We start from the raw sequence: 27,424 nt of genomic DNA, 5'->3' as shown, positions 1-27,424 counted from the left end.
TCCTGTTCCCTGAAACCTCTCCCCACCCCCTTTTTTTATGTCCTGATATTCATTCCCCTGCAAACCCCATCATTATTGAATATTTTTTTCCACATTGTACTATAATTTTATTGTTCATAACCTCCCCCCCATGACAGGTTATTTTGTTCCTACCTATATCCTGCCTTGTGGAGAGCAGGATACCGGGGGCCCCTCCATGCCTCCCAGTAACCCCCCCAGGCATACTCTGTGCATTTTCCTAGCACAGTTCTTGGTTTCAATTAACTCTCCACTATGCATTTTTATGTATACTGTATTTATATACTTCTGACCAATTGGTGCCACCTAGTGGCCTATTCATGTAACTCGGTCTAGCCTCTAAAGTCAGGGTCCCAGCCTCCTGTGTTTGACTATACAAAGACATATTATATTGCTGCTCTGTTGACACTGGAGCCTGGACTCTCTTCTATCTATACTTCCACATTCCCCTTTCCTCCAACTATCTCTCTAATGATTTCCTTCCCTTCCCCCCCAATCCCCCCTCTGCTGGTTGAGACTGGCTCCCGAAAGACATTACCCCCTTTTTTTTTACCACCCTTAACCCCCCCCTCCACATTATGGCAGTCACACCACCTCTTAACTTAGCATCATACAACTGCAGGGGCATTAACAACCTGGAAAAGTGCGGCAAGATTCTGTACCACTTCCACAAGCAACGAGCTAACATCCTGCTATTGCAGGAGATGCATTTCAGCACTGGCTTAACACCCACAATATGTAACCGCCATTACACAACCTGGTTTCACAGCACTAAACCCCTAGCCAAATCCAAAAGGTGTCTCCATTGCATTCCATAGATCCTTTCAGCCTGATGTACTGGATTCCTGTATTGACGATTATGGCCTTTTTATATGTCTCAAATTCAAACTCAATTTTCTCTTCACAGTGGCTAATATCTATGCTCCCAATGCGGACCAGGCTTGCTTCCCATCTACCGCCCTCACCAGACTATCCACCTTCGGAGGTTCCCGTGTCATCGCTGGAGGAGATTTCAGTGTTGCTCTGTTCCAGTCTGCCGACACATCTTCGGGTAAATCATCCATATCCACAACCTCGCTCTCCCATATCAAATCCCTCCTGCATTCCCACCACTTAGTAGACGTATGGCGTATACACCACCCCACAGAAAGACTACAGTTATTTCTCCATAGCCCACAACTCCTACAGTAGACTAGATTACTAAATCTCACAATCCCTCCTAGACACCCCATTACAAACCTCCATGGGACATGCTCTATGGTCCGACCACTCCCCTATATATCTATCCTTTGCCCGTCCCCCACAATCTCAGAGGGGCATTTTGGCATCTCAATGACAATTTACTAAGGGACTCAGTATGTATTGCTGAAGTCACCAAGGCAATTCAACACTTTAGGTCTGATCACTCCCCCTCCTTCAATGGGAGGCCCAGCTGCAGGTAGACAGTGCATCTAGCTGTACGTATGTTTAGGGCAGGATGCGCCAACAGACAGTCCTAAACTTTCAAAATGCTCTGTGCCTAATCCAGCTGCAGTCAGATTCACAGTTTTACAGGCTGTCCACAGTAGGGCTGGATAGGACACCTGTGCCCTTAAGCTGCAGCTGAATGCCAAAGCCCCATGCACTGGGGTTAAACACCCAGCACGCATTGGGCCTTTCCGAAGGAACAGTGACAGGCAAACCAACGCTACTGGTCATGTGTGTTTCAGTGCATAGAAGCACAAAAGGCTACCCACTGTCCATGTGAAAAGATGGTATCTGTGAATCTTAAATCGGAAAATAGAGATAGACACGCAAATAGCTAGCCTTGGGAGACTACAAGAAAAAAAAAATCTGAACGGTCTACCAGTCTTTATGAAAGAAAGTCTATTGAAGGCGACTCTGGGGACCTCAAAAAAATGAAACAAAAAAACAAAACCCACCACCCAGGGAAGGTGTCTCCCTAGTTGCCCGTTATTTTACCTACTGTTTCTGATTGGTCTTCTATCAGAAGCTTTGTCTTTGAATGAATGTAAGAAAAAATAAATTGTGAGACAGTTGTCTTAAGTGAAACTTGCCTTTATGTGCCAATACCATCACTAAGAACATGGACTTCATTTAGCATCTGGTGACGAATTCAGAAAAAGTTCTAAATATCCTTGTTCTAGAAAGAGAAAAAAAAAATACATTACAGCTAAAGAAAACATGTATTGAATATTACTATGCTTTGTTATAACTATGTACTACACTTGGTAAAAAGTATTAAAAGTGGACCTAAACCCTCCTGCTACACCAAGCCCAATTTACTAAGCAAAGCTTTCTAAGGCTGGCCATAAATGGTGCAAATTACTTTCTTGCAACCACGGGTTGCAGGAAAGAAATTTGGACGATTCCCCCATCAACACAGACAGTGCTGACAGTGAAATCAGCCATTGTCTTCTCCCTGCCTGGAAAAGTCAGTGATTATAGCTAGAGGCTATAGCAGCTGCTTGTGATAATTAGAAGCAAATCTGGCAGGGTGGTTGTGGCCAAGTCGATCGATTTACTTGGTACATTCAGGCTGCCCATTAGCAATTCGATGCTCAGCCCATTCAAGCTGCGTATGACCGGCCTAAGAGCTTGCATCAATGTCATTTGACATCAGTTTGAATCACCTCAGAGCATTCAAAATACACTGACGAGAGCAGTTGACCTCCTGAGTTACTTCACGCAGATTTTGCAAATTCTGTATGGGAATGCAAAACCTACCTAAAGCAAACAAAAGCCTGTCAACACGTCTATATACGTTTGTGCTTTTGCTCCTTTGCAACTGGCAGGCTCAAACAGCCAGTCACTTAGTCGACCTGCCTGAACACAAGTCCCACAAAAAGGTAGCCAAATAATTTGCAGACCGCACTTAAACATACACCTTCTGAAGCCATTCATAGAGAAAAAAATAAAAAAAAATAAATAAAAAAAAAACCACTTCTGAGAAGTATTGACTATCCTGCATTTAGGTTTCAGCAGCGTTCTAGTCATCAGTTGATTTGATGATTTTTAGCATCACCGAAAACGCTGATCCTCCATGGGCTTGTTTACACTAGAAATAATAAGTTTTCAATAGAACCTGTAATGCTTTGTGTTCAGTGTAATGTGAAAAAAATCCTGTATACTACATTGCATTTACTTGCATTCAAGTCAAATGAATGAAACTTGCAACCAAGTGTTAACACATTCATTATTGGTATTAGCACAGCGTGTATGTTGTAAGCTGCTACAGTGTGATGTCAACCAGTCTAAGTAGTGCATTTTTTATTTTATTTTTTTTAAACAAAGAGGTTAGGCTTTTGCATTTATTAAAAGCTTTTAAATTAGTTTACTACTGTTACAAAAAGAATGTATGTTATGTCAGAGAATGTACTAAGTATACATTGCAAACAGTGACTACTTTACCCTACACAGTACATGTGAGTTATGCACAACTAACCTTACAAATACATGCGATTGTTGCTCTTTAAATGAGAGACATTTAGTTGCTATAGCCAACCGTTCCCTCTGAAAATGCTGGTTGTTGTGCTCAAGCCATTTTGTGGCTTCAATACTTCGAGTTACTGACCCAAAACAACAAGGAGAGATTTATTGCATGATCATTCTTGATCAGTGGCTCAGAAATATTAAAGCTAGACACAGCCAGGAAACTAGCATTTTCAGAAGCAGGCCAGCACAGTGTTTCACAACAAATCTACTTTAGTATAACTGGTCTGTAAAATTATCATAGTCCATCAGCTGTAATGACTGATAAAAATGTGTATTCACAGATCCCAACCTTTCTATTATGACCACAGATACCATTATCAGATCAAAGAAATAAGGGCATGGAAAAATGTTATCACTGTAAGGTAGGACATATATACTCTCTACTAAACCTAAACAAATAACAGAATAAAAAGTGCATGTACAGTATATCAAAAATATATTAATGGTCTAAATAAAATTGGTTGATATGAAAAGATATAACCTGCAACAATGCTATAACCATTCAATAAGCAGCGTAGAAATAATTTTTCAAGATTTCAGATCAACTTACGCATATGACATCTGTTTTTGGCCATTGCAGCTATGGCATCTTCATGAGTCAGAAATCTAACAACAGCTTCACCAGAAGTACCACCAGCATCCGCACTGAACTCAATGTTAATCTTCAGAGGCATGACAGGATGGAAAAACTAAAAAGAGAAAAATGCAATTTGTATACTGTACAGAGATATACCAGAAACAGCTGGAAAAAAAAAAAAAAATTGCAAGGTCTACGTATGCCAGAACGAAAAGTAAATATATGGCTAAAATAATGTAAAGCCATTTTACCTTCTAAACGATTTAGATCATGTTTATCTAGTCAGCCAAACTACAGCTACAGTGGATATAAAAAAAAGTCTACACACCCCTGTTAAAAGTTCAGGTTTCTGAGATGTGTTTTTTTATTTTTTTTTAAAGACAAAGAAATAATTTCAGAACTTTTTCCCCCTTTATTGTGACCTATAAACTGTACAACTGAGTTCAACAACAAACTGAAATCTTTTAGGTGGAGGGAAGAAAAAATTAAAAAATAAAATATGGTTGTATAAGTGTGCACACCCTTAAACTAATACTTTGTTGAAGGACCTTTTGATTTTATTACAGCACAGAGTCTTTTTGGGTATGAGTCTGAGTCTATCAGCATGACATCTTGACCTTTCAATATTTGCCCACTCTTCTCTGCAAAAACGCTCCAAATCTGTCAGATTGCGAGGGCATCTCCTGTGCACAGCCCTTTTCAGATCACTCCATAGATTTTTTTATCTGATTCAGGTCTGGGCTCTGGCTGAGCCATTCCAAAACTTTAATCATCTTCTGGTGAAGCCATTCTTTTGGGTCGCCATGCTGAAAGATGAAGTTCCTCTTCTTGTTAAGCTTTCTAGCAGAAGCGTGAAGGTTTTGTGCCAATATTGACTGGTATTTGGAATGCCTCAAATTCACTCTACCTTGACTAAAAGTCCCCTATTCCAGCTGTAGAAAAACAGCCCCCAAAGTATGATGCTGCCACCACCATGCTTCACTGTGGGTATAGTGTTCTTTTGTTGATGTGCAGTGCTGTTTTTGTGCCAAACATATCTTGAAATTCTGGACAAAAAGTTCAACCTTGGTTTCATCAGACCAGAACACATTTTCCCACATGCTTTTGGGAGACTTTAGATATGGTTTTGCAAAAATTTGTCTGGGCTTGGATCTTTTTCTTCATAGAAAAAGGCTTCCATCTTGCCACTCTACCCCATAGCCCAGACACGAAGAATATGAGAGATTGTTGTCACATGTACCACACAGCCTGTACTTGCCAGATATTCCTGCAGCTTCTTTAATGTTGCTGTAGGCCTCTTGGCAGCCTCCCTGACCAGTTTTCCTCGTCTTTTCATCAATTTTGGAGGGACGTCCAGTTCTTGGTTATGTCACTGTTGTGACAAATTTTCTCCACTTGATGATGACTGTCTTCACTGTGTTCCGTGGTATATCTAATCCCTTAGAAATTATTTTCTACTTTTCTCCTGACTGATACCTTTTAACAATGAGATCCATCCAGTGCTTTGGAATCTCACTGTGGACCATGGCACTTATTATAGGATGCAACTAAGAAAATGTCAGGAAAGACCTACTAGAACAGCTGAACTTTATTTGGGGTTAATCAGAGGCACTTTAAATCATGGCAGCTGTGTACGGAGTCCTATTTAACATGAGTTTGAATGTGACTGCTAAATTCTGAACACCGCTAAAAGACCAGTTATAAGAGGGGGGTGCACACTTATACAAACACATTATTTTAGTAAAGATATCGGTTTTTCAATTGAGTTGTAGTTTATAGGTCACATTAATGCCTCATGCACACTGGACGTTAAAACAACGTGATAAAAAAGCCAGTAGCTTTGCAGTGAGTTTTACAACTTTTTGCAATAGCGTTTTCCGCTTTAGTATTTTTTTTTTTCTTTTGAAGAAATTTTTTTTTTCAATGGATCAAAAATGTTAAAACGCTAGTGAGCAAAGTTTGAGTGTTTATCAAAGATAGAGCGTTTTTACAGCTGAAAAAATAGGATTTTTTTGTACTCCCATAAAATCCGTTTCCCTGTAATTCACTGACCGACACAGCTCCTCTCTTAGCCATTGGGTTGTCATGCCCACCACTAGGAGAATACTAGGCATTAGTTATACAACACTCAGAACTCTTTAGTTCCGCCCAGGGGGTGGTCCCTTGGGCAACAATCCTCCAGCCTGCCATGCAGTCATCAGTATGTCAACAAGCAGTATAATGTAAAGAGAAAAAGGAGGGGCGGGTGCTGTGTCGGTCGGTGAATTACAGAGAAAAGGATTTTACGGTGGTGAGTACAAAAAATCCTATTTTCTCTTATGTTCACCGACCAACAGCTCCTCTCTTAGCCATTGGGACGTCCCCAATCAGTGCCAAACAAGGGGTGGGAAAACAGCATAGAAACTTCATCCACCATGGCAAGTGGGAACTCGTGAAACTTTACAAACAAAAAACAGTGCGTGGAAAAAGCCACCACAAAACCAGGGTACCAGGAGTGACTACCCACAACTGCACCAAAAACTGCGGAATGTAATGCAACAGCGCATTAGCTTAACGGTACTGCTTTTTTATCAAAAAGTCCCGAATAAAATAAAATATATTGCATATTCACGTGAGGGTAGGTTGGTGTCGCGCTGTTCTGGTTTAAGGTATTACAGAGGTTTAAGGTCCCGGGGACGGGAAGGACGCCTCTGCTGCTGCATCACATTGGAAAGGAGAAGTTTTAACCTGGTGGGAAGAACCTTAAAGAGACCTCCAGCTTGACGAGTTTTTTGCCTTACCATAATGTAAGGGGCCACTGCCCACCTGAGTGTATGGTCACGAAAAAAATAATCCACTGGGAAGCGGTGTTTCTCCAATTAGATTGCACAGTTACAACAAAAATACGAGCACCTTGAGGAACTATATATATATATATATATATATACACATATACACACACACACACACACACACACACACACAGTTGAAGTGCCCTCACTGTTCCCTCCCATCACCTGTGTGTTGGACTAATTTGCTAAAGTAGATTCAGCAGCTTGGCGATCCCCATGCAGCTCACGGCACATATGAACTTGGCTCTGTAGTGTGTTTATTATTTTGATACTTATGCACTTTTGCTTTCACATATGTTGCTCTAGAGTCTCGTTAGCGTATCGGTACCTAATCTTTTTTGCACTTAGCACTTTTGGAATTGTGTGTTTTTTTAAAAAAAAAGCTTAACATACTTATCTAGTGGCTCTGTAGGGTATTTACTTTTATCTTTTTTTTTTCCACACTATGTTTTGGTCTACCTTATAAAATTCACGTTTATTAATTTATTGCACTTAGCACTTCTCAACGAGTTAAACCTTATATACCTGATTTAGAGGCTCTGTAGGATATTTATTTTTCGTTTAGAAACAGATTTTTATAATGTTATCATTTTGTTCTCACATCATGTTTATTCTATCTTATGATAACCACATTTATTAATCTATTTTGGTCACCTGATTTCACTTTTATTTTAAATTAAGTTTTATACACTGCACCAAGAGACATGTAGTTGTTATTTATTTACCCTGGTTTTATTAGCACATAGCACTTTTTTGCTTGCTGGGTCTTCTGAAGGTGACGGAGCTAAGCTTATATTTCCATTCTGGTGCATGTTTAGTCAGCTGACCATAGCTGGCTCTGCAGTGCGTTTACTTTTCTGATAATTCTTCTGGCTATATTGTTCGTATTGGTGTACCACGATTACACTGAACTTACCTTTCTGGTCAAACAAGTATTATATTTCTTGTGTGGGGTCTAGGTGCAGGCACCCCTATAGTGCCTTTACTAATTAAAAAAAAAAAAAAAAAAAAAAAATATATATATATATATATATATATATATTTTTTTTTTTTTTTAATTTTTTGAATAGCCTGGGTTTATTTCAGTGTCTGATAATTTATATAAATATAACTGTATTATATGCACTTCTAGCTAGAGGGGAAGAGTTTCATATTGTGTTAAGGGATAATACCCCTCCGCCATATCTTTGAGTGAGAAATACCTCTCCCACTTATATTTGTTGAGTGAGAAATATAGGGAACTATCCCCTCCCGTGTAATACCTTAAACCAGAACAGAGCGACACCAACCTACCCTCACGTTATAACTAAGTGGATTTGGTTTGATCCATCTTGGTGAACGCAGCAGTTCCTCGATCTATCGCATAATAGTGGCAGCGCAGGAATAACTACCCTATTAGCCATATTGCATATTCAATTGCAACTATACGGCCGCCTGCAAAATTTTGCGGCCAAAACAGGCATCAGCCGATGCACTGACGTCTACCTTGTAGAACTTGATAAGCGCGTGGACAGACGGCCAGGTCGCCGCTTTACTTTGTGCAGGGGTCGCTTTTTTGCACCCCTTTGCCCACATGCCACCATCCATCCATCTTGGCAACGAACTAATTGAGGACCGCCGTCAGGGTATCCATGGGCACTGTGCAATCCGCAGGTGACCCGGTTGCAATTGCCTGGATTTCGGGGGAAGAAACACCAGTTTTCCTGGATTTTGGGGGAAGAGTTCTGCGCTATCCAGCAAGTAGTGCCTGTAATCTGTGTTGGCTCCCAGGTGCAGAGGAAACAGTGCTGTCAGTGGAAGCAGCTGCAAATGGCGCTAAAACTGCTCTGAAGTGTGCTCAGGCTTCAAAAAAAAAAAAAATGGCTGCCCAGCATCCAGCACAAGGACATAAAACACAGGGAAAATGGCTGAGAGCACATGCTGCCGCTAGAAAACACAAAAAAAAAAAAAAAAAAAAACGCGTTCAGGCTTCAATAGAACGGCTAGGAACAATCACCAGGAAAATGGCAGCTGAAGCCCAGGAGAGCATGCTGCTCTTGCCCAAACATAAAATGGCCGCCAAAAGCAGCTCCATGAGGTACAGGGAGAAAACAATGGCGGTGAGCACAACGCTGCGCAGGACACCAGCATAGCCTCACAGACACCGTCCAGGGGCATGACGAACAGGACCCAGGTAGCCAGCGCCACCCCCCCAGAGCCCCTGCATAGACACACACACACACACAGCAGCATCCCCTGGAGGGAGGTGAGGGACCCCAGAATCGACCTCCCAGGGAATGCCCAGCTGCTCAGCCCCGCCGAGGCAGGGAGAGCTGTACTTACCAGTCCTGAAGAGCTGGGAGACATTCGATCACAGACCCACTCACTGATCAGTACAGGATGGGTGCTGGCCCTGCATACTGTGAGGCAGACATCAGTAGCCCGGTCATATGTATGCCCCGGAGCATAAAAGCTCACCGACCGCCTCTTGAGCTGGGGTTTCGTCATGGCCTGCCTAGCGCGTAGCTGCGGCCTGCACACGCTCGATGGCCGGACTGGGGAGACTAGGATAAGAGTATCCAGCCCGTCACCCAGCCGGCTGTTGATAGCAGATCACAGGATCTACCATCTTGTGCAAAAAGCCAAGCTTCTGCAGAAAAAAAGCATGGACCGATGGGCCCGTCAGGGTTCCTAGGTCCTTCTCCTTCACTAGGGAAAATAAAACCGATGACTGCATGGCAGGCTGGAGGGTTCCCCTGGGGGGAATTAAAGAGTTCTGAGTGTTGTATAACAACTAATGCCTAGTATTCTCCTAGTGGTGGGCATAACAACCCAATGGCTAAGAGAGGAGCCGTTTCGGTCCGTGAATATAAGAGAAACAGCTCTTAGAACCCACTAGTTTTTTTTTTTTTTTTTACTGCTCAAAAATGCCACTGCCCAAAACTGCTGATAACAGCCTGTGTGTGCATGGACACAGAGGATAACATGATGTAGCGTTTAAAGTGGTTGTAAACCCTTACAGACCACTTTGGCCTAGAGATAAGCCTAGATTAAGGCTTACCTTTAGGTCCAAGAAATATCTCCTAAACCTACACATTTAGGAGATATTTGCAAAAAGACAGGCACCGCTGTCTACGGCGCATGCAGGCGCACTGAGCATGCCGCTGCTAACGCCGATATGCCATCATCATCGTGGCTCCGGCCAATGACAGCGCCGGAGCCACGATACCCGGAAGGAAGATGGACACTCCGTGGAAGAGGGGACAGCGGTGACATCGCTGGCTTCTGTCAGGTAAGTGACACATAATGGGCTACTATGCGATGCATAATTGCTCATCATTCTTTACCTTTGCAGGGAAACAAAGAGCAAGTAAACCCATCAGGTTTCACCGTCACCTGCTTTGTCAATGGACCATGAATCAGCATTGTGATGAAGCAGATTTACTGTTCAATGAACAGGCAGGTGACACATGAAGATGCAAGGGTAAACTGCAATTACAAATCTGTTTTAACTTGCAAACTATTTGCAGGCAATCACATGTATTTCAAAAGAATATTAAGTCATTTGCCTGGAGGTTTATCCTCCAATATTATTCTACCTTAACTTACATTGGCAATATCCTGCCCAGATACATGGAATGGGAGCCCCCTGATGTGGATATCATGTACAGGTAATCCCACCGTGAAGTCCTGAGAATCCATACACTTTCCAGACATCTCCTTTACATATTCTGGAAAAACAAACAGATCAACATGATGATAGAAAAAGGAGTTGCTGCTAATTTCAAATGGAGATTCATGCGACTGTTCAAAGGGTGTGAAAAATCAAAGGAAAACGCTGTTCGCCCCTCACTTAGTACTTTGTGGGCTTTGGTTGATCATGAAAAGCAGGTTCCACCAGGCCTTTTGGCTAGGTGGATACAAGTATGCCCTTGCCCCTGTCAGGTAACTTGCACCCCAGGGGGTCAGGGAAGGGCCCTTCCTCTTCAGGAGGGAACCATACGATACCTTAAAAGGGGTGGGCCAGAAAAGAAAAAGAAAATGTAAGTCAGCAGCTACAAAACACTGCAGCTGCTGAATTTTAATAAGCACTTACCCATCTAGGGTGTCCGCGTTGTTGGCTGCCTGAGGCCGACCCGTCCCTCAGCTGTTGGGTCCCGGCGCCACCATTCAAAGTAAGGGAAACAGGCAGTGGAGCCATGCGGCTTCACTGCTCGTTTCCTACTGCACATGCGTGAGTCGCGCAGCGCTTTGTGAATGGGGCGCGCTGTGTTGTGGGAGACACAGTTCCCAGAAGACAACATGAGGAGGAGAACACGACAGAAGATCACCGCGGAATAGAAGAGGCAGATTAGGACGATCTGCCTAGCAACAGCAATTTCTGTTAAGTGAAAAAAAAATTTTTGCAGCCTTTTTATGCATTTTTTATTTTTTTTAGGGTGGACCTCACCTTTAAATCCACCTTTGTGTGTGTTCCCATATACTTTTTGTTCTGTTAGTATTTTGTTTTTGGGCTCAAACTCAATAAAGTGATTGTGAATGTTAAAAAAAAAAAAAAAAAAAAAAAAAGATCATGTTTATACTTACCTGCTCTGTGCAGTGGTTTTGGCGCTCCAGGCCCCTCTTCATCGGGTGCCCCCACAGAACAGCGCTTTCTACAAGGTGCATCCATGTGGGCTCGCTACCGAGTCCTGTTGCTGCGTCCATTGACACAGACAGCGTGACTCGGCCCCACCCCACAGCTTTTGATTGACAGCAGCAGAAGCCGGTGGCGGGTTGAATTTTCACTTTAACGTCTGAATGTTGGCCTAGTAACTGGCCTTTTAGTAGTTCCTGAGCATCTAAAAGTGCTAGGAATGTGCTAAAGTTTTATATCATCAAACACGAAGATCTATATTGAATACATTTATGCATTGATTGTGCACAGATCAGGCAAACCGATTCCAAAAGTAGGCAGTTGAGTATTTATATATTTTACAGGGCTCCGGAAAGGTGAGGGCCTCCTTATGGTACTTATTACCATAAGTCTTACCCTTACTTTCTGAATTGCAATTCAATAAAAACAACCTTTTCATAAACACCAAAAAATAAATAAAAAAATGCCAACAAGTACATCTGCTTGAAAAAAATGTTAATACTTATTTTTCCTGATACTCATGCTCTCAGAATGCCACCCATTTATGAGAATTACAAGCTAGGAAACTGGCACTCTTGTTATGTCACTCTTTGGTCCCCTGCATTGCTCACTGGTTCCTTTCTTCAACCTCCACATAATTATATACAGTGGGGAAGGAAAGTATTCAGACCCCCTTAAATTTTTCACTCTTATATTGCAGCCATTTTCTAAAATCATTTAAGTTAATTTTTTTCCTCAATGTACACACAGCACTCCATATTGACAAAAAAACAGAATTGTTGGCACTTTTGCAGATTTATTAACCACTTTCCTACTGGGCACTTAAACACCCTTCCTGCCCAGACCAATTTTCAGCTTTCAGTGCTCTCACACTTTGAATGACAATTACAATTACTCAGTCATGCAACACTGTACCCAAATTAATTTTTTGTCCTTTTTTTCCCCACAAATAGAGCTTTCTTTTGGTGGCATTTGATCACCTCTGGGGTTTTTATTTTTTGCGCTATAAATGAAAAAAAGACCGAAAATTTTGAAAAAAAATGCATATTTCTTTGTTTCTGTGACAGAATTATGCAAATTATAAATCTTTCTTCATAAATTTTGGCCACAATTTATACTGCTACATATCTTTGGTAAAAATAACCCAAATTAGTGGATATTATTTGGTCTTTGTGAAAGTTAGAGTCTACAAGCTGTGGTGCGAATGATACAAAATTGATCACATCTGATGTACTGGTCGCCTATCTCACTTATTGTGACCCGAACAAGTCACGAAAGTAAAAATACCCCCCAAATGACCCCTTTTTGGAAAGTAGACATTCCAAGGTATTTAGTAAGAGGCATGGTGAGCTTTTTGATGTTGTCATTTTTTCCCACAATTCTTTGCAAAATTAAGATTTTTCATTTTTTTTTTCCCACAAAATTGTCATTGTAATAGGTTATTTCTCTCACATGGCATGTGTATACCACAAATGACACCCCCAAAAAATTCTGCTACTCCTGAGTATTACAATACCACATCTGTGGGACTTTTTCACAGCCTGGCCACATAGAGAGGCCCAACATGCAGGGAGTGCCATCATGTGTTCTAGGAACATAAATATTACACATCTAACTTGTTGACTACCTATTACACTTTTGAAGGCCCTGGAGCACCAGGACAATGACACGGGACACTGATGACAGATGGCACTGATATGTGGCAATGATGACACTTATACGTGGCACTGATGACACGTGGCACTGACGACAGGTGGCACTGACGACAGATGGCACTATGTGGCACTGACGACAGATGGCACTGTGGCACTGACGACAGATGGCACTATGTGGCACTGACGACAGATGGCACTATGTGGCACTGACGAGTGGCTCTGTGGCACTGACGAGTGGCTCTGTGGCACTGACGAGTGGCACTGTGGCACTGACGAGTGGCACTAACAGGTGGCACTAGGTGGCACTGGGGGCAGGATGGCACTTTTTTTAACTTTTTTTTTTTACACTTACGGCCGCTGCAGCCATTCATCTCTCCCCTCTCACACGCTGTCTGTGGGAGGAGGGAGAGCGGCACAGAGATGATCTCATATGTTTACATATGAGATCATCTCACATTGGACACGCCGATCGCGCTGTAAACGGCCGCTGTGATTGGCCGTTTACAGCGATCTGTGTTTGCCTGTCTCCGGGGGACACGGCAAACACAGAACTTCCCGATGCGCGCCCGCGGCAGCGCGCATTGCGGAAGTAAACAACAGGACGTCCAGGCACGTCATTCGGCTATAGGGCGGGCGGGAAGAGGTTAAAAAATAAAAACTGAAATATCACATTGTCCCAAGTATTCAGACCCTTTGCTCAGTATTTAGTAGAAGCACCCTTTTGATCCAATACAGCCATGAGTCTTTTTTGGGAAAGATGCAACAAGTTTTTCACACCTGGATTTGGGGATCCTCTGCCATTACTCCTTGCAGAACATCTCCAGTTCTGTCAGGTTGACATTGGTGGACAGCCATTTTTAGGTCTCTCCAGAGATGCTCAATTGGGTTGAAGTCAGGGCTCTGGCTGGGCCATTCAAGAACAGTCATGGAGTTGTTGTGAATCCACTCCTTCGTTATTTTAGCTGTGCGCTTGGCTTGTTGGAAGGTAAACCTTCGGCCCAGTCTGAGGTCCTGAGCACTCTAGAGGCGGTTTTCATCCAGGATACGCCTGTACTTGGCCGCATTCATCTTGCCCTCAATTGCAACCAGTCGTCCTCTTCCTGCAGCATGATGCTGCCACCACCATGCTTCACTGTTCGGACTGTATTGGACAGGTGATGAGCAGTGCCTGGTTTTCTCCACATATACTGCTTGGAATTAAGACCAAAAAGTTCTATCTTGGTTTCATCAGACCAGAGAATCTTATTTCTCACCATCTTGGAGTCCTTCCGGTGTTTTTTTTTTAGCAAACTCCATGTGGGTTTTTCATGCGTCTTGCACTGAGGAGGGGCTTCTGTCGGGCCTCTCTGCCATAAAGCCCCGACTGGTTGAGGGCTGCAGTGATGGCTGACTTTCTACAACTTTCTCCCATCTCCCGACTGCATCTCTGGAGCTCAACAAGTTTTTCAGAAAAAGCTGCGCTGCAATAAGTGAACAGCTATAGAATATCTAGTACATATAGCATACTATAGGAAAATAAATGTGATAAATCTCATCAAAAGAAAAGAATTACATATAACTGAGTACTTTTTTTTTTAATATAAAAAAAACATACACCACAACCACTAAAATCAGGGTACTGTCTCTGAAAACACTCCCTGAGTATAAAGAAATAGTCCTTTTTCCAAGTGAAACAGTTTTCCATAGGGTCTCCACTGTGATATTACACACAACACCAACAAAGAAGTGCCAAAAAGAAAGAGAGCAAGGGTCCTCCACCACCAACAATACTGCCACTTACCAGCTGCTTTGATCGCTTAAATGAGATCAGATATCACCAATGGCTTATCACCCAGCCAGGGTTTAGGTAGCAGAGAAGGTAAATCCTTTGAAACGTTCCACTTGGGCAATACTAAGCTCCTACGGACACACCGCTCATTTCCCACATACAAGAGAAAGGAACCACCATAGAGTAATATTGTCAATTATTTTAATAAAACGAGAATCATACTGCACTTGCATGTCTTCGGATATAAAAGCGCCTATACAATAAAACTCCAGCCGGCCACACTATCGCTGCCCGTTGCTTCTGGGATCAGAGCAGAATCACGGTGACATCAGAACACTACTCCTCCCTACGCCGTTTCGTGCTGACTCACCGCCATATATACCAAACATGTTAATTACGGAAACACCCCGCTCTGAGCTCCTGGCATCTGTTCACTATGTGACCATTTTAAGTGAGGGCAAGCGCCCTTACTATACGGGCGCTCTCCCATGGCCATCTTACATCAGGGCAAATACCCACTCTTTGTAGGCATCGAAGAGGCACTTAAGTTCCCCACTATCTGTCCATATCATAGGTTAAATTACTAAACGACAATCAATCAAATTAACATAATAAAAGATGGGAAATATACTCAACTACTTTCCTATCTTTAATATGGGGGTTGAGTTGGCCATTATTAGTGCAATCATTTATCCTTAATTTACATGTGGCGCTCAGTACACTAAACACCTTTTCAGTATTTTAATTCCGTATAAAACTGTGCACCAAACACACTTTAATGTTTTGGCCTGCTCATATATGAGCGCAGAAAAAGGCCTTCTTGTGGGTATCTCACATTTGAGTTGCAGCTTTTAATTTATTCACGTTTTTAATATTTGGATTTTTATTCAGTGGTTTAGACACAGTTTTATTTTCATTTTTTCAAACATTGTTTAGACAGCGCTGTATTGCCACTTTTTTGTTTTGCCACAGTGATCTTTGGGTTCTTTATTCCCCCCCCCCGAATAGCTCAGTTTGGCCGGATGGCCAGCTCTAGGAAGGGATCTGGTCATCCCACACATCTTCCATTTATGGATTATAGAGGCCACTATGCAGTAAAACATTTTTGTAACTTTGGCCCGATTTGTGCCTTGCCACAATTCTGTCTCTGAGCTAATCAGGCAGTATCTCATGATTCTCATTTGCTCTGACATGCACTGTGAGCTGTAAGGTCTTTTTATGTAGACAGGTGTGTGGCTTTCCTAATTAAGTCCAATCAGTATAATCAAACACAGCTGGACTCAAATGAAGGTGCAGAACCATCTGAAGGATGATCAGAAGAAATGTACAGCACCTGAGTTAAATATATGAGTGTCACAGCAAAGACTGAATACTTAGGACCATGTGAGATTTCAGTTTTTCTTTTTTTAATAAATCTGCAAAAATGTCAATTCAAATTTTTCTGTCAATATGGGGTGCTGTGTGTACATCGAGGGGAAAAAAATTAACTTCAATGATTTTAGCAAATGGCTGCAATATTACAAAGAGTGAAAAATTTAAGGGGGTCTGAATACTTTCCCCACTGTACGATGACGTGAAGCTCAGGAGGAACTACCAAGCACTCTGGGAGGCCAAGGAGATCAACACTGGCTACAATGCAAGAGTTCCTTAACTTGGCTGCCATTTTACATACAAATAATTTTTAATGATATCCAGTCACTGCGTTTACCATAAAAGCACTCCTAAACATATGCCTAGGGGGCAGAAGGTTTAGAGGGGGCAGCATCAAACCTTAAAATGTACAAATTGTAAAATATTTAGATTTAGCTATAGAAGTGTAAGGAGGACAGAGGGCAGGGGATGTTGAGGTGTCAGATGGCTCTTTACAGTTAAGAAAAAGCCATCTCTGCCATGCCAGGTTTAGAAAGGGCAGCACCAAACCTTAAAATGCACAAGCTGCTAAATAGTTTTTGGTTTACACATCCTTGCCACAGCTGGACACTTGTAGCTTAAAAGGGGTTGTAAAGGTAAATGTTTTTTCACCTTAATGCATTCTATGCATTAAAGGTGAAAAAACATCTCACAGTGCCAGCGCCCCCAGCCCCCCCCCCGTTTTACTTACCTGACCCGCACTCACCCCCGACGTCCTCTTCGCCACTCAGCCTGGCCGCTGATTGGCTGGAGTGGATGGATTGAAAGTAGCGCAGCTGTCAATTACATCCAATGACGCAGCGTGCCGGGGCCATGTCATACAGCAAGCAGCTGTAGCCGCCAGCTGTATCACGGGAGCGCGCCCGCAGGTGCTTCTCACCATGCGAGGGAGCTCACATGAACGTGAGAAGTACCTACGGGAGGAAGCAGAGACAGCCGCCAAGGGACCCCAGAAGAGCAGGTTCGGATGCACTCTGTGCAAAACGAGCGGCACAGTGGAGGCAAGTATAACATGTTTGTTATTTAAAATAAAATAAAAAATTACTTTACAATCCCTTTAATTTAGCTATAAAAGTGTAGGGGGTAGGTAGGATGCAAGGAATGTTATAAAAAGGTGTCAGCCAGCCTCTTTACATTTAGGAAAATATGAAGCCTTGTTATACCTCTAGTCTGGTGGTCTATACAGCTTATAAGTTATGTATAGTTTACTAAAATAATCAACATGACACAAGGGGCAGAGCTTGGTCAAAAAGCATGATTATTCAGGTGTGCCCAAGGCAGCATGAAGTCCTAATATGGTCTCCATTATGAACACATAACTAGATGAGCGTTTCATTTTTATTCGGCTAGAGTACTGCTACCATAACTGATGCATCATATAAGGAAGGGTGCATGATCAGAATCAGTACTGAAATATACAGCATCTTACCATCTATGTCATTATTTTCAGTGGCTACATCAGCATGCATATCTTTACTGCCATGGTTATTATCTGGTTCATAAAAGTCTTTCATGGAAGGGGCAAATGTAACAGCTTTCTTTCTTCTAAAATTCAGACGGGCATTTTGAATTTCACTTCTTCTGCTTGGAAATATCTCAATATACCTAAAAAATGGAAACGATGTGTAAAAAAGTATGTGGGCAAGTATGATAAAAAAATATTATACAATATTATAAAATATTACACACACACACACACACTATATATATATAATTAATGAGGCCAAGACCTCTGACCGAGTTTAGCTACCAGCGGATCATTAACATTACCTGCTGCCAATTTCTTGCTTGTGTTTCTGAAGTGCCTGTTCAGCATTTTCCTGCGAGACAAACTGTACAAATGCCTCCCCAGATTTACGTCCTCTCTGGTCCAAAACAAAAGTTATGCCTTCATCGGCAATGCTCAGCCCTGTAAACATAACATCATAAACTGGTCAAATTAAGCTAGAAAAACAAAAAATAAAATAAAACAAAAAAACAAAAACCACGACTTCTCTGCCCAATGTGAAAGCCAGAAAAAATTTATGTCAAGCAAAGCCGATTGCTGTGGGACTTACAGTTCAAAATGTCTTTGAATACTGCCTGAGTTTTAGAAACAAGAGTGACAGCAGAGAAAAAAAAATATGAAAAAAGACCAAAGTGGTCAATTTAGTCCGCCGATTTTATTTTTTCTCCATTTGTGCCAAGCATTTTTGAATTTACTTACTGATGAATGATTCCCTACCTCTGCTGGAAGTAGGGCTGAAACAACTAATCGATTAATTGACAACTAATCGATTATGAAATGAATCGATTACTATTTTCATAATCGATTAATCGGCCAGTAATATAATGGGGTAAAAAAAAAAAAAAAACTAAATTGAGCCCTTTATAGTACAAAAATATAATCACTACTGTAAATACCACTTTCACAGTTCTACAGTAAAAAATGAACCCCTTCCAGTAGTGATTATCTGCTTTTTTGTACTATAAAAGGGCTAATTTTAGTCTTTTTAACCCTATTATGTTACTAAACATCTTAGGCCTGGTTCACATCTATGTGTTTATTGGTGCCATTTGCAGAAAACGCACTACAGTTCATTTTCATGGCTTCCCATGGGACATGTTCACATCTGTGCTTTTTTCAGCGGCTGCATATTTGGAAAGGGTCAGGGATTTTAATGCAAAACGATGCTTTTTTGGTTCAATATATTTCAATGGAGAAGCTGCAGAAAAGAATGTAAAGTGTTTTTGCAGCAATTTTAGTTTTTTAATCTGCCCAAAGAAAATGCAAATAAATGCAAATTGCAGTAAAATCACATGCGCAGAAATCAAAAAAAAAAAAAAACGCACAGCAAAAAAAAGCACTGCAGGAACAGATCATGGGGCAAAAACTGTACAGGTGTGTACCGAGCCTTATGCTGGCCTCACGGATCAATTTTCAGGTGAGAATATTCAGATGAAAAATCTTTGTACATTTGGCGAAAGAATTTTGTTGGAAATTCTCACTTAATTTCTGGAAAAAACAACAACACATACACTGTCTGAAAATTCCTTTGACCAAGAAGTTTTCTATTACCAAACTTTCCCATCAATGTGGTTGAAAATGAACATCAATTTGACCCATTTTTTTTTTTTAAGGTTATTAACTGATTAATCGCCCAACTAATGGATTATGAAAATAATCGTTAGTATCAACCACTCCTTTGGTAAAATGCCAAGATTCATTTTGAATGTTTGGATATTTAATTTTTTTTTTTTTCAAAAGCCAAAATGTCTCCTTTATTTTGCAAATAGTGGGGACAGCGAGTATCCCTGCATAGTATTTGATTTAAGAAAAAAAAAATCTTATTTATTTTACTTGATTTTATTTATTTTTACACTTTTTTAAAAATAAATGGATCACTTTTATTCCTATTACAAGGGATGTAAACATCCCTTGTAATAGAAAAAAAGCATGACAGGTCCTCTTAAATATGAGATCTGGGGTCAAAAAGTCCTCAGATCTCATATTTGGACTTAAATGCAATAAAAAAAATAAAATAAATGTAATTTTAAAAAATTACATTGAAAAAAAAAAATATACCTTTAAGAGGTATGGGCGGAAGTGACGTTTTGACGTCGCTTCCGCCCTCCTATGGTATAGAGAGACGAGTGGGGGCCTCACTCGTCTCAATACTCCGCAGAAAAAAGGACTCCATCGCCTCCGCCAAGGGCGCGGGAGAGAGGCGGGAGGGGGGGTGGCACCTCTCCCGCCGCCGATAACGTTGATCCCACGGCCAACCCGTATCGTACACAGGACCGCCTTCTATAAAGAGGGATCTCTCGGTTGTGACAGCAGCTGCTGCGGTTACCGAGATATCCCTCTTCAAAAAAACAATGTATATTTACATGAGGCGGCCCTTAAGTGGTTAATATGTGGTTAACCGCCTCCTGAGTTGACTGGCTCCTGGTACCACCCTGGTGATACAGGCCACTGCAGTGGCATTGTCCGACTGAATGCTGATGGGCCGGTCCTAAAGCGGTACCGTCCAGGAGTGTAGAGCCAGACCATCTGCCCATAACTCCAGTATGTTGATGGGCAGGCTGTGCTCTGCCCTTGACCATCTCCCCTGAGCCGTTAGCCCATCTAGGTTCGATCCTTAGCCCAAGAGACTGGAATCTGTGGCCAGTACTCTCCAAGACACCGGGAGGAAGGATCTTCTCTTTTGAAGGTCCCGATCCTGCAACCACCAGCTTAGGCTTAAGCATGCGTGGGGATATAAGGACATGGGGTCCCCACCCATTCCAAGCCAACAAGATGTTTTGTTGTATAGGCCTGGAATGAAATGGAGCATAGGGAACTGCTTCCATGGAGGACACCATCCTTACAAGAAGACTCAAACAGAGCCGAATAGAGAGTTCCCTGGTGCCCCTTATCTGACGCACCTGATCCTTCAGGGCACAGATCTTTAGAGGTGGTAGAAATACCTTGGCCTGGACCATATCCAGGATCATACCTAGATAGATACTTAAGACTGAGCTAGTCTCAAAGCTGACTTTTTGGTATTTATGACCGAGGCCAGGTTTTCTAAATACCACACAGTGCAGGCTACACTGTTCTAGGGCCTGTAGTGAGTGATCTCTGAGCAGGAGGTCATCCAAGTATCCAAGCATAAAGATCCCCTGGGCCCTTAAATGACCCAGTACATGTGCTAGGATCTTTGTAAATGCCCGAAGTGCTGTGGCAACCCTGAAGGGCAGTGCCACAAACTAGAAATTACGTTCCTCTACTGCAAATCACAGGAACCTCTAAAGAGGCTGAAAGATAGGTACGTGTAAATACGTGTCCTTGATATCAATGGAGGCTAAGAAGTCCTCCATCCGGAGCGAGGCTATTACCCAGCGGACTGACTCCATCCTGAAGGATAGAATTAACAGATGTTGATCAGGGATCTTAGGTCCAGGATTGGCCTTATGTCCCCTAAAACCCTGTGCCTCTTTTGGACATCAGAACTTGTATAATCACCTAATGCACCAACTGCACCAAGTGCTTGAAATAGGTTTCTTTTTAGAGGATCCGCAGGAACATTGGATCTTAAAAACCTCAGAAAAGGAAACCTACATAAGTCCAGCTTGTAACCGTGGGACACTGTTGAGATGACCCACTCATCCTACATCACTGTTCTCCAAATTTCTGCAAACTGGAGCAGCCTTCATCCCACCCCATAGAGTGGGGGTGTCCCCTCAAAAGGAGGGCTTGGTGCCAGGTTTAGAACAGTTCTGGACCCAGGGTTTTCTCTTGCCCTTAGCTCTAGCACCTTGTTGGCAGCGGAACTGCCCTGTCGCTGAAATACCTGAGAAAGTCCCTGAGGTTTTAAAAAAGACGCCTTGTCCTTCGTTTTACAGGAAGTAAAGATATCTTTCCGCCGGAAATCTTTTGGATGTACTTGTCCAGATCAATCACCAAACAAATGTTCCCCATGGAAGGGGAACCCTGCCAATAAGCCACCCAAGTCTGTGCATGTGTACAGGCAGAAGAGTCGGACGAGAGACTTGCTGTGTAGAATCCTTTAAAAAGGCATCTAAAGCAAAACACGCTCAAGGAATATCTGCCCTATTTTCAGAAAAATCACCTTCCTGGTTCAGCCCGCCAGGTCGTCTGGCCTGATCCTTTAAAAAGGACTGGCAGACTCCAATTGCTGCGACAGCTGGCTGAATAGCTGAACTAGCCAAAGAAAAGGAAGCCTTTAATAAAGACTACAGTTTCTTGTCAACAGTCTTTCAAGCCCTGTGTGTCATCCACTTGACAAGTTAAGATCTTGTTTAAAAGGAAGAGACTGCCACATATTTGGCTGGCATGCTCTATTTCTTAAACTTTTCCTCCATGGGATATAAAAAGGGAAAACCTCTTAGCAGGAACAAAAATCCGGTCAGGAAATTCCCAATCAGCATACACCACCTGTTCCAACAGCAGGGACCCCAAAGAGGACAAGGGAGGCTCAGAAACCTCTGCAGGAGGCAACTTAAAAGGCAGAATGACATCTTCTGGTCCAGATTCCTCAGAAGCAGACTCATCTGCCGAGCCCTCTCGTAAGTCCTTAGCATCTAGCTTTTCCCCTTTCTCAACCCATTCCTTCTCCAAATTAGGAGGCTCAGGGGAGAGGGATATGTCACTTTTTTTGCCACCCTGTGGGATTGAGGCATTCATGAAAGCAATCCTGTGCTCTAACCCGGCTAAGGCCAGTTCACCCCTGGTGATAAAGGGTGAAGCGGGAACATTGACTGTAGGCACAATACCAGACATACGCAGTGACTCAGATTGCCCGGAAGCATCTGGTCTCTCAGGGGATACAATAGGTTTCGATTGGCTCCACAGGAGCTACTGACATAGGTTTGCCCTTCCCTTTAGCGTTCCTGTTCCTGTATGGGAGAGGGGTCACTTTCTGTCTATTGACCTTTGGTCTACCAGTGTCCATTCACCTGGAGATGGAGCATAACCCAGTAATTAACGAATAGTCATCTCACTCTGTGTCCCATGATGTATGATAAAGAAAACTGCCTGTTAGTGGATTTTGTTAAACTTGACTTTACTACCACTTTATTATACTAACTGGATGTGTTTCATATAATGTTGACCAAATCCAAGACCTGGAGCACCAACCATGGGCATCTCTAGTCTACAAGGTCAAATGCTTTGGCTGCATCCACAGAGAACACATCACAAGTAACTACACATCAATGTGCAAAGCATGAAGATTTATTTAGTCTAAATCACAGTATTCTTTTACAGGATAACCAGTTTGACTTAGGCCAACAACAGAATGATTAACACTGTTAAGACTGCAAGCAAAAACGAATGTTAGACTAACAGCTTCAAACGGACTTGACTAACAAATTGAAGATATGGTCCAGCAAACACTTTATAAGCACTTACAGCAAAAAAATGTTTCCTTTTGGAATAAAAAAAAAAATGGTAAGCACCCCTCTCAATGGTAAATGGTTTGTCTCAACCCCTAACCGCTACTTTATCTTTACAAATCCGGTCTGTTAAAGTAAGGTTAAAAAAAATAAAAAATAAAAAGGAGCAATTTCCCCTGTAATGGGGTTTTTAGGCAGCAAAACAATATCCGTAATAAATGTAGGAGAATGTTGGATAAAAAAAAAAAGAATGTTAAATATTTATTGGTACGTAAAAAATAGGACACATTGGTAAAAAAATTAACTCCACTGGACAATTAGTGAAAACTGAAACACAACATTAAGAATGGGTGTACATAATACAGACAAAAATTTCACATAAACACTGTACAAATTTGCAGGCAGTGGAGATGTGACTGATGCGTTTCAACCTGCTATATGGGTCTTCTTCAGAGGGGTGGTCTGCTATGGAAGGAAAACATCATGAGTATATACTATATTGAAGTAATTTTCAATGTATAAGTATCTAGAATCCTAACAGTTACCGAATAATGTACATCCAGGTAGGTGGAGAAAACATTCACAGTGGAAATCCTCAAAAAATTAGATAAAATAAACCGCTTATCTCTCTCCCTACATATGTATACAGGGGGCCCCGACGTTCCCAGCTGTCACCGCACACCAGGAGGAAAAAGGGTGGAGTCTGATGGTGCAGCTTACAAGAGATCACACTGTTCACTCCTCTCCAATGTAGTGCACAGGAGGGAGTGCAAGCATCGGCAACCAAGGGGTGGAAGGGACGCACCTGTAGCGAAATTCAATGCGAATGTGCAATTAGCGTTGCTTGCTCAATGATTAAATAAGCAGGCAACCAGGCTGCATTATTGTAAAGTATTTGTTTATATAGTACATAAATGTACCTACAGGTATTCAGCATGTAGAAAGATGTAAAAAAAAAAAAATAATTAAAAAAGGGGGTGTGTACAAAGAAACCCTGTATAGTGTGTAGAAAGAGAAGGAAAAAGAAAAAAAGAAATAGTGCACAAAGATGTCCACACAATAAACAAAAAATTGTGATCGTGCTGAAAAGTAAAATGTGTGTAGGAATGAATTAAATTATGTGAACCGCAACAGTGAAAGTGTGTGTAAAATGCCAAAAAAGTGCACTAGAAAGGAAGTGGTAGAAAAAGTGACTGATCAGTGCATATATATGCATGATGTAACCAAGAGTGCTAGAAGTGGATTGTTACCTGGATTAGTTACTATGTGGATAAGAACACCGCAAAAATAGAACGAGGGGGGGGGGGGGGGGGGGGGGGGAGCTGTGGGAACAGACCCGATCCAAAATAGGTCGTAAGGGCAGACACCCACAAGTGTTCAAAATCCAAGGGGGCAAATCCCCTGATCTATGGATAAATCAAATATAGATAACAATGTAGTTGGTTAATATATTAACCTTACACATATGTAGTGACATTTGAAAAAATTATTTCCCCAAGTAGATTCCAAAATAATCAAAGGTACCGACCATATATGAGTAGAGGTCGACCGATATGGGTTTTTCTCTGGCCGATGCCGATATTTAGAAATCATGACGGCCGATAGCCGATATATGATGCCGATTTTTTTTGGGCCGATAGGTTAGGCCGATTTTATTTTATTTATTTATTTTTAATCCCCCTTGATCTAACACACCTTTCCCACTGGGGCGTTTTTTAAGGCGCTTTTGGGCTAAAAATAGCGCCTGTAAAGTGCCTGCAAAATGGCTCCCCTGCAGTCTGCGTGAAAGACAGAGTGCTTTCACACTGAGGCGATGCGCTGGCAGGATCTTAAAAAAAAAAAAGTCCTGCAAGCAGCACGTTTGGAGTGGTGTATACCGCTCCTCCACCACTCCTGCCCATTGATATGAATGGGCACCACTGCCGAAGCGCATGCAATGCGTTTTGGCAGCAGTGCTTCATGGGCGCATTTAACCTCTTCCTTGGCCGCTAGCTGGGTTATATGTGCCCCACTAGCAGCCAAATAGCACCGCTAAAATGATGGTAAAGAGCCGCTAAAACTTGCGTTTTACCATCAACGCCTGCCCGCTCCAGTGTGAAAGCAGTCTTCATAAGTGATACAGAAAATTTCTTACACTTAAACATTTATTAAACAAAACAAACCTCCAATCAGTTTACTTGTATGTATGATTTAGATAAAAAAAAAAAAACTATATATTAAATAAAAACAGGTAGTCAAAACTTTTGGACAAAAAAAAAAAAATGGGCTAACTTTACTGTTTTTATTTTATTTTTATTTTTTAAATGGTGTATTTTTTTCCCAAAAAATGCATTTGAAAGACCTCTGTGCAAATGCCGTGTGACATAAAATATTGCAACAACCGCTATTTTATTCCCTAGGATCTCTGCTAAAAAAATATATATAATTTTTGGGGGGTCAAAGTGATTTTCTGGCAGAAAATACAGGATTTTTACTTGTAAGCAACAAGTGTCAGAAAAGATTTAGTCTTTAAATGGTTAAACTGAGAACTTCTACACAAGGAGATGACTTCATTCATTCAGAAGTGTAAATATTGTATCTTTCTGTTCTTTTCTTGGCAGCCTGCCCAGAGAGGAGGAAGACGTTTCTATGACGACTTAGTCAACTTGCACTGACTTCTATACAGAAGTCATTTCAAAGTCCTGCTGTAGTTCTAAATCGGCTTTTTATCAGCACAATCGGCCAATGCCGATTATTTAAAAAACGGCAAATATCGGCCGATATATCAGCCGGCCGATATATCGGTCGACCTCTATATATGAGCTGGGTAATCTTATGGTTTGCTTCCTGTAGGGATAAGGCTAAATGTCCCTCCATATATGGGGGATATTTATAGTGGCCAAAGAACGCTTGCACATGCGCAGAAGATCAGCAATTGGCAGGTCCCGCCCCTCCCTCAGCCTATTACCGTCCGATGCTACATGGTCGCCATATCGGCGAACCACGTGTGATCTCCCCGGTGTTCCGGAAGGGCATAGACAGCCCTGTGATTACGTCAGCCCCGTCACACCAGCGTAGGTCAATTGGAGGTTTGTTAGCCATTTCAGAGGAGGAGATTCAGTAGTGGAATGGGTCATGAAGAACCCTAAAGACACGTGTACACAAGAGAGTGCAATAGGCCAAAATGATCTGTCATATGCTCCAAAAACTGTTTGCCTGCCATCTGGTAACGCTGGATCAAAAAGTGGAGTTAGTGGGCTTGGGTCAGAGGAGAGCGAATAACATCCTCTCCGGCGATACCAGACCTGGAGCGAGGTTAAAGGAAGAAGTGTAGGGTGGGATCGGTATGAGTTATGGTAACTCAAAAGCAATGCTCATAAATCTACAAGGGACATATCTTGCTCAGGCATGACCGAGGCTTACACTAATGGACGGGTGAACCACTCCAATAAGCGGGACATGATTGCAGAGCATGGTATATCTCAAAGTTAGGCAGGTCTGTTCCACCCTCTGATTTTGGGTGACCTAGGAGTTTATGTTTTAATCTAGAGTAAATACAATGAGTGCGGAGAAACTACCCTAATTTTGGAAGTTTCAGAAATAGCTTGCTTTATTCCATCTAGCCAAGGTGGCTTTAGATGCACTCTTTCCCTTGTGTGATTCTGAAAAGAGGACAAACAAGGCATCTTTTTCTAAAAGGTCTTGGTCACCTCAAGGTAGACGAGAAGAATTGGTAGCCCTTTGGCGAACTGCAAAAAAGGTTGGCAGTACAATGTCCTGGTATCTGTGAAATGTATTGTCCACTTTAGGCAGAAATCCTGGATATGTTTTAAAAAACAACCCAATCCTCAAATATTGTGAGGAAAGGCTCCCTCTCACTGAAAGGGCCTGTAACTTACTTACCCTATGAGCTCAGTTAATTGCCACAAGGAAAATAGTTTTTAAAGGTAAGTAACTTAAATGAAATATCCTCTAGGGGCTCAAAAATGTATTTTTACCAGAGTTTGAAGCACCAAGGACAGGTCCTAGGTTGGACAACTTCTAACCACCACTGTCCTGGACCTGGAAATTGATTTAAAGAATCTAGCTATTGTGGGATTTTCCAAGAGTGAAAATGTAAGAAAAACAGATAGCTGCTGCCTGTACCTTTAAAGTACAAACTGAAAGATCATCGTCGACATCCTCTTGAAAAAAATT

At 41.9% G+C, this 27,424-nt stretch overlaps 1 protein-coding gene across 1 annotated transcript in view; it reads right to left on the bottom strand.

Annotated features, from left to right (window-relative positions):
* The window catches only part of GRSF1 (G-rich RNA sequence binding factor 1), an 87,703-nt gene that overhangs the window by 12,325 nt on the left and 47,954 nt on the right, over positions 1-27,424 (bottom strand). The window contains exons 5-9 of the mRNA XM_077476463.1: positions 18,140-18,278; positions 17,799-17,974; positions 10,510-10,631; positions 4,064-4,202; positions 2,076-2,161 (exon numbers count right to left, since the gene is read on the bottom strand). Of these exons, the coding sequence (XP_077332589.1) occupies positions 2,112-2,161; positions 4,064-4,202; positions 10,510-10,631; positions 17,799-17,974; positions 18,140-18,278 (626 nt within the window). The 3' untranslated portion in view covers positions 2,076-2,111. The remainder of the gene's footprint in view (positions 1-2,075; positions 2,162-4,063; positions 4,203-10,509; positions 10,632-17,798; positions 17,975-18,139; positions 18,279-27,424) is intronic.

This window comes from Lithobates pipiens, unplaced genomic scaffold, assembly GCF_037356315.1.
Source record: "Lithobates pipiens isolate NorthernLeopardFrog02 unplaced genomic scaffold, aLitPip1_a1.2 Scaffold_13, whole genome shotgun sequence".
NCBI classification, from domain to species: domain Eukaryota; kingdom Metazoa; phylum Chordata; class Amphibia; order Anura; family Ranidae; genus Lithobates; species Lithobates pipiens.
Note: the sequence above shows the minus strand (reverse complement) of the source record. Positions and strands in the feature narration are given on the sequence as shown.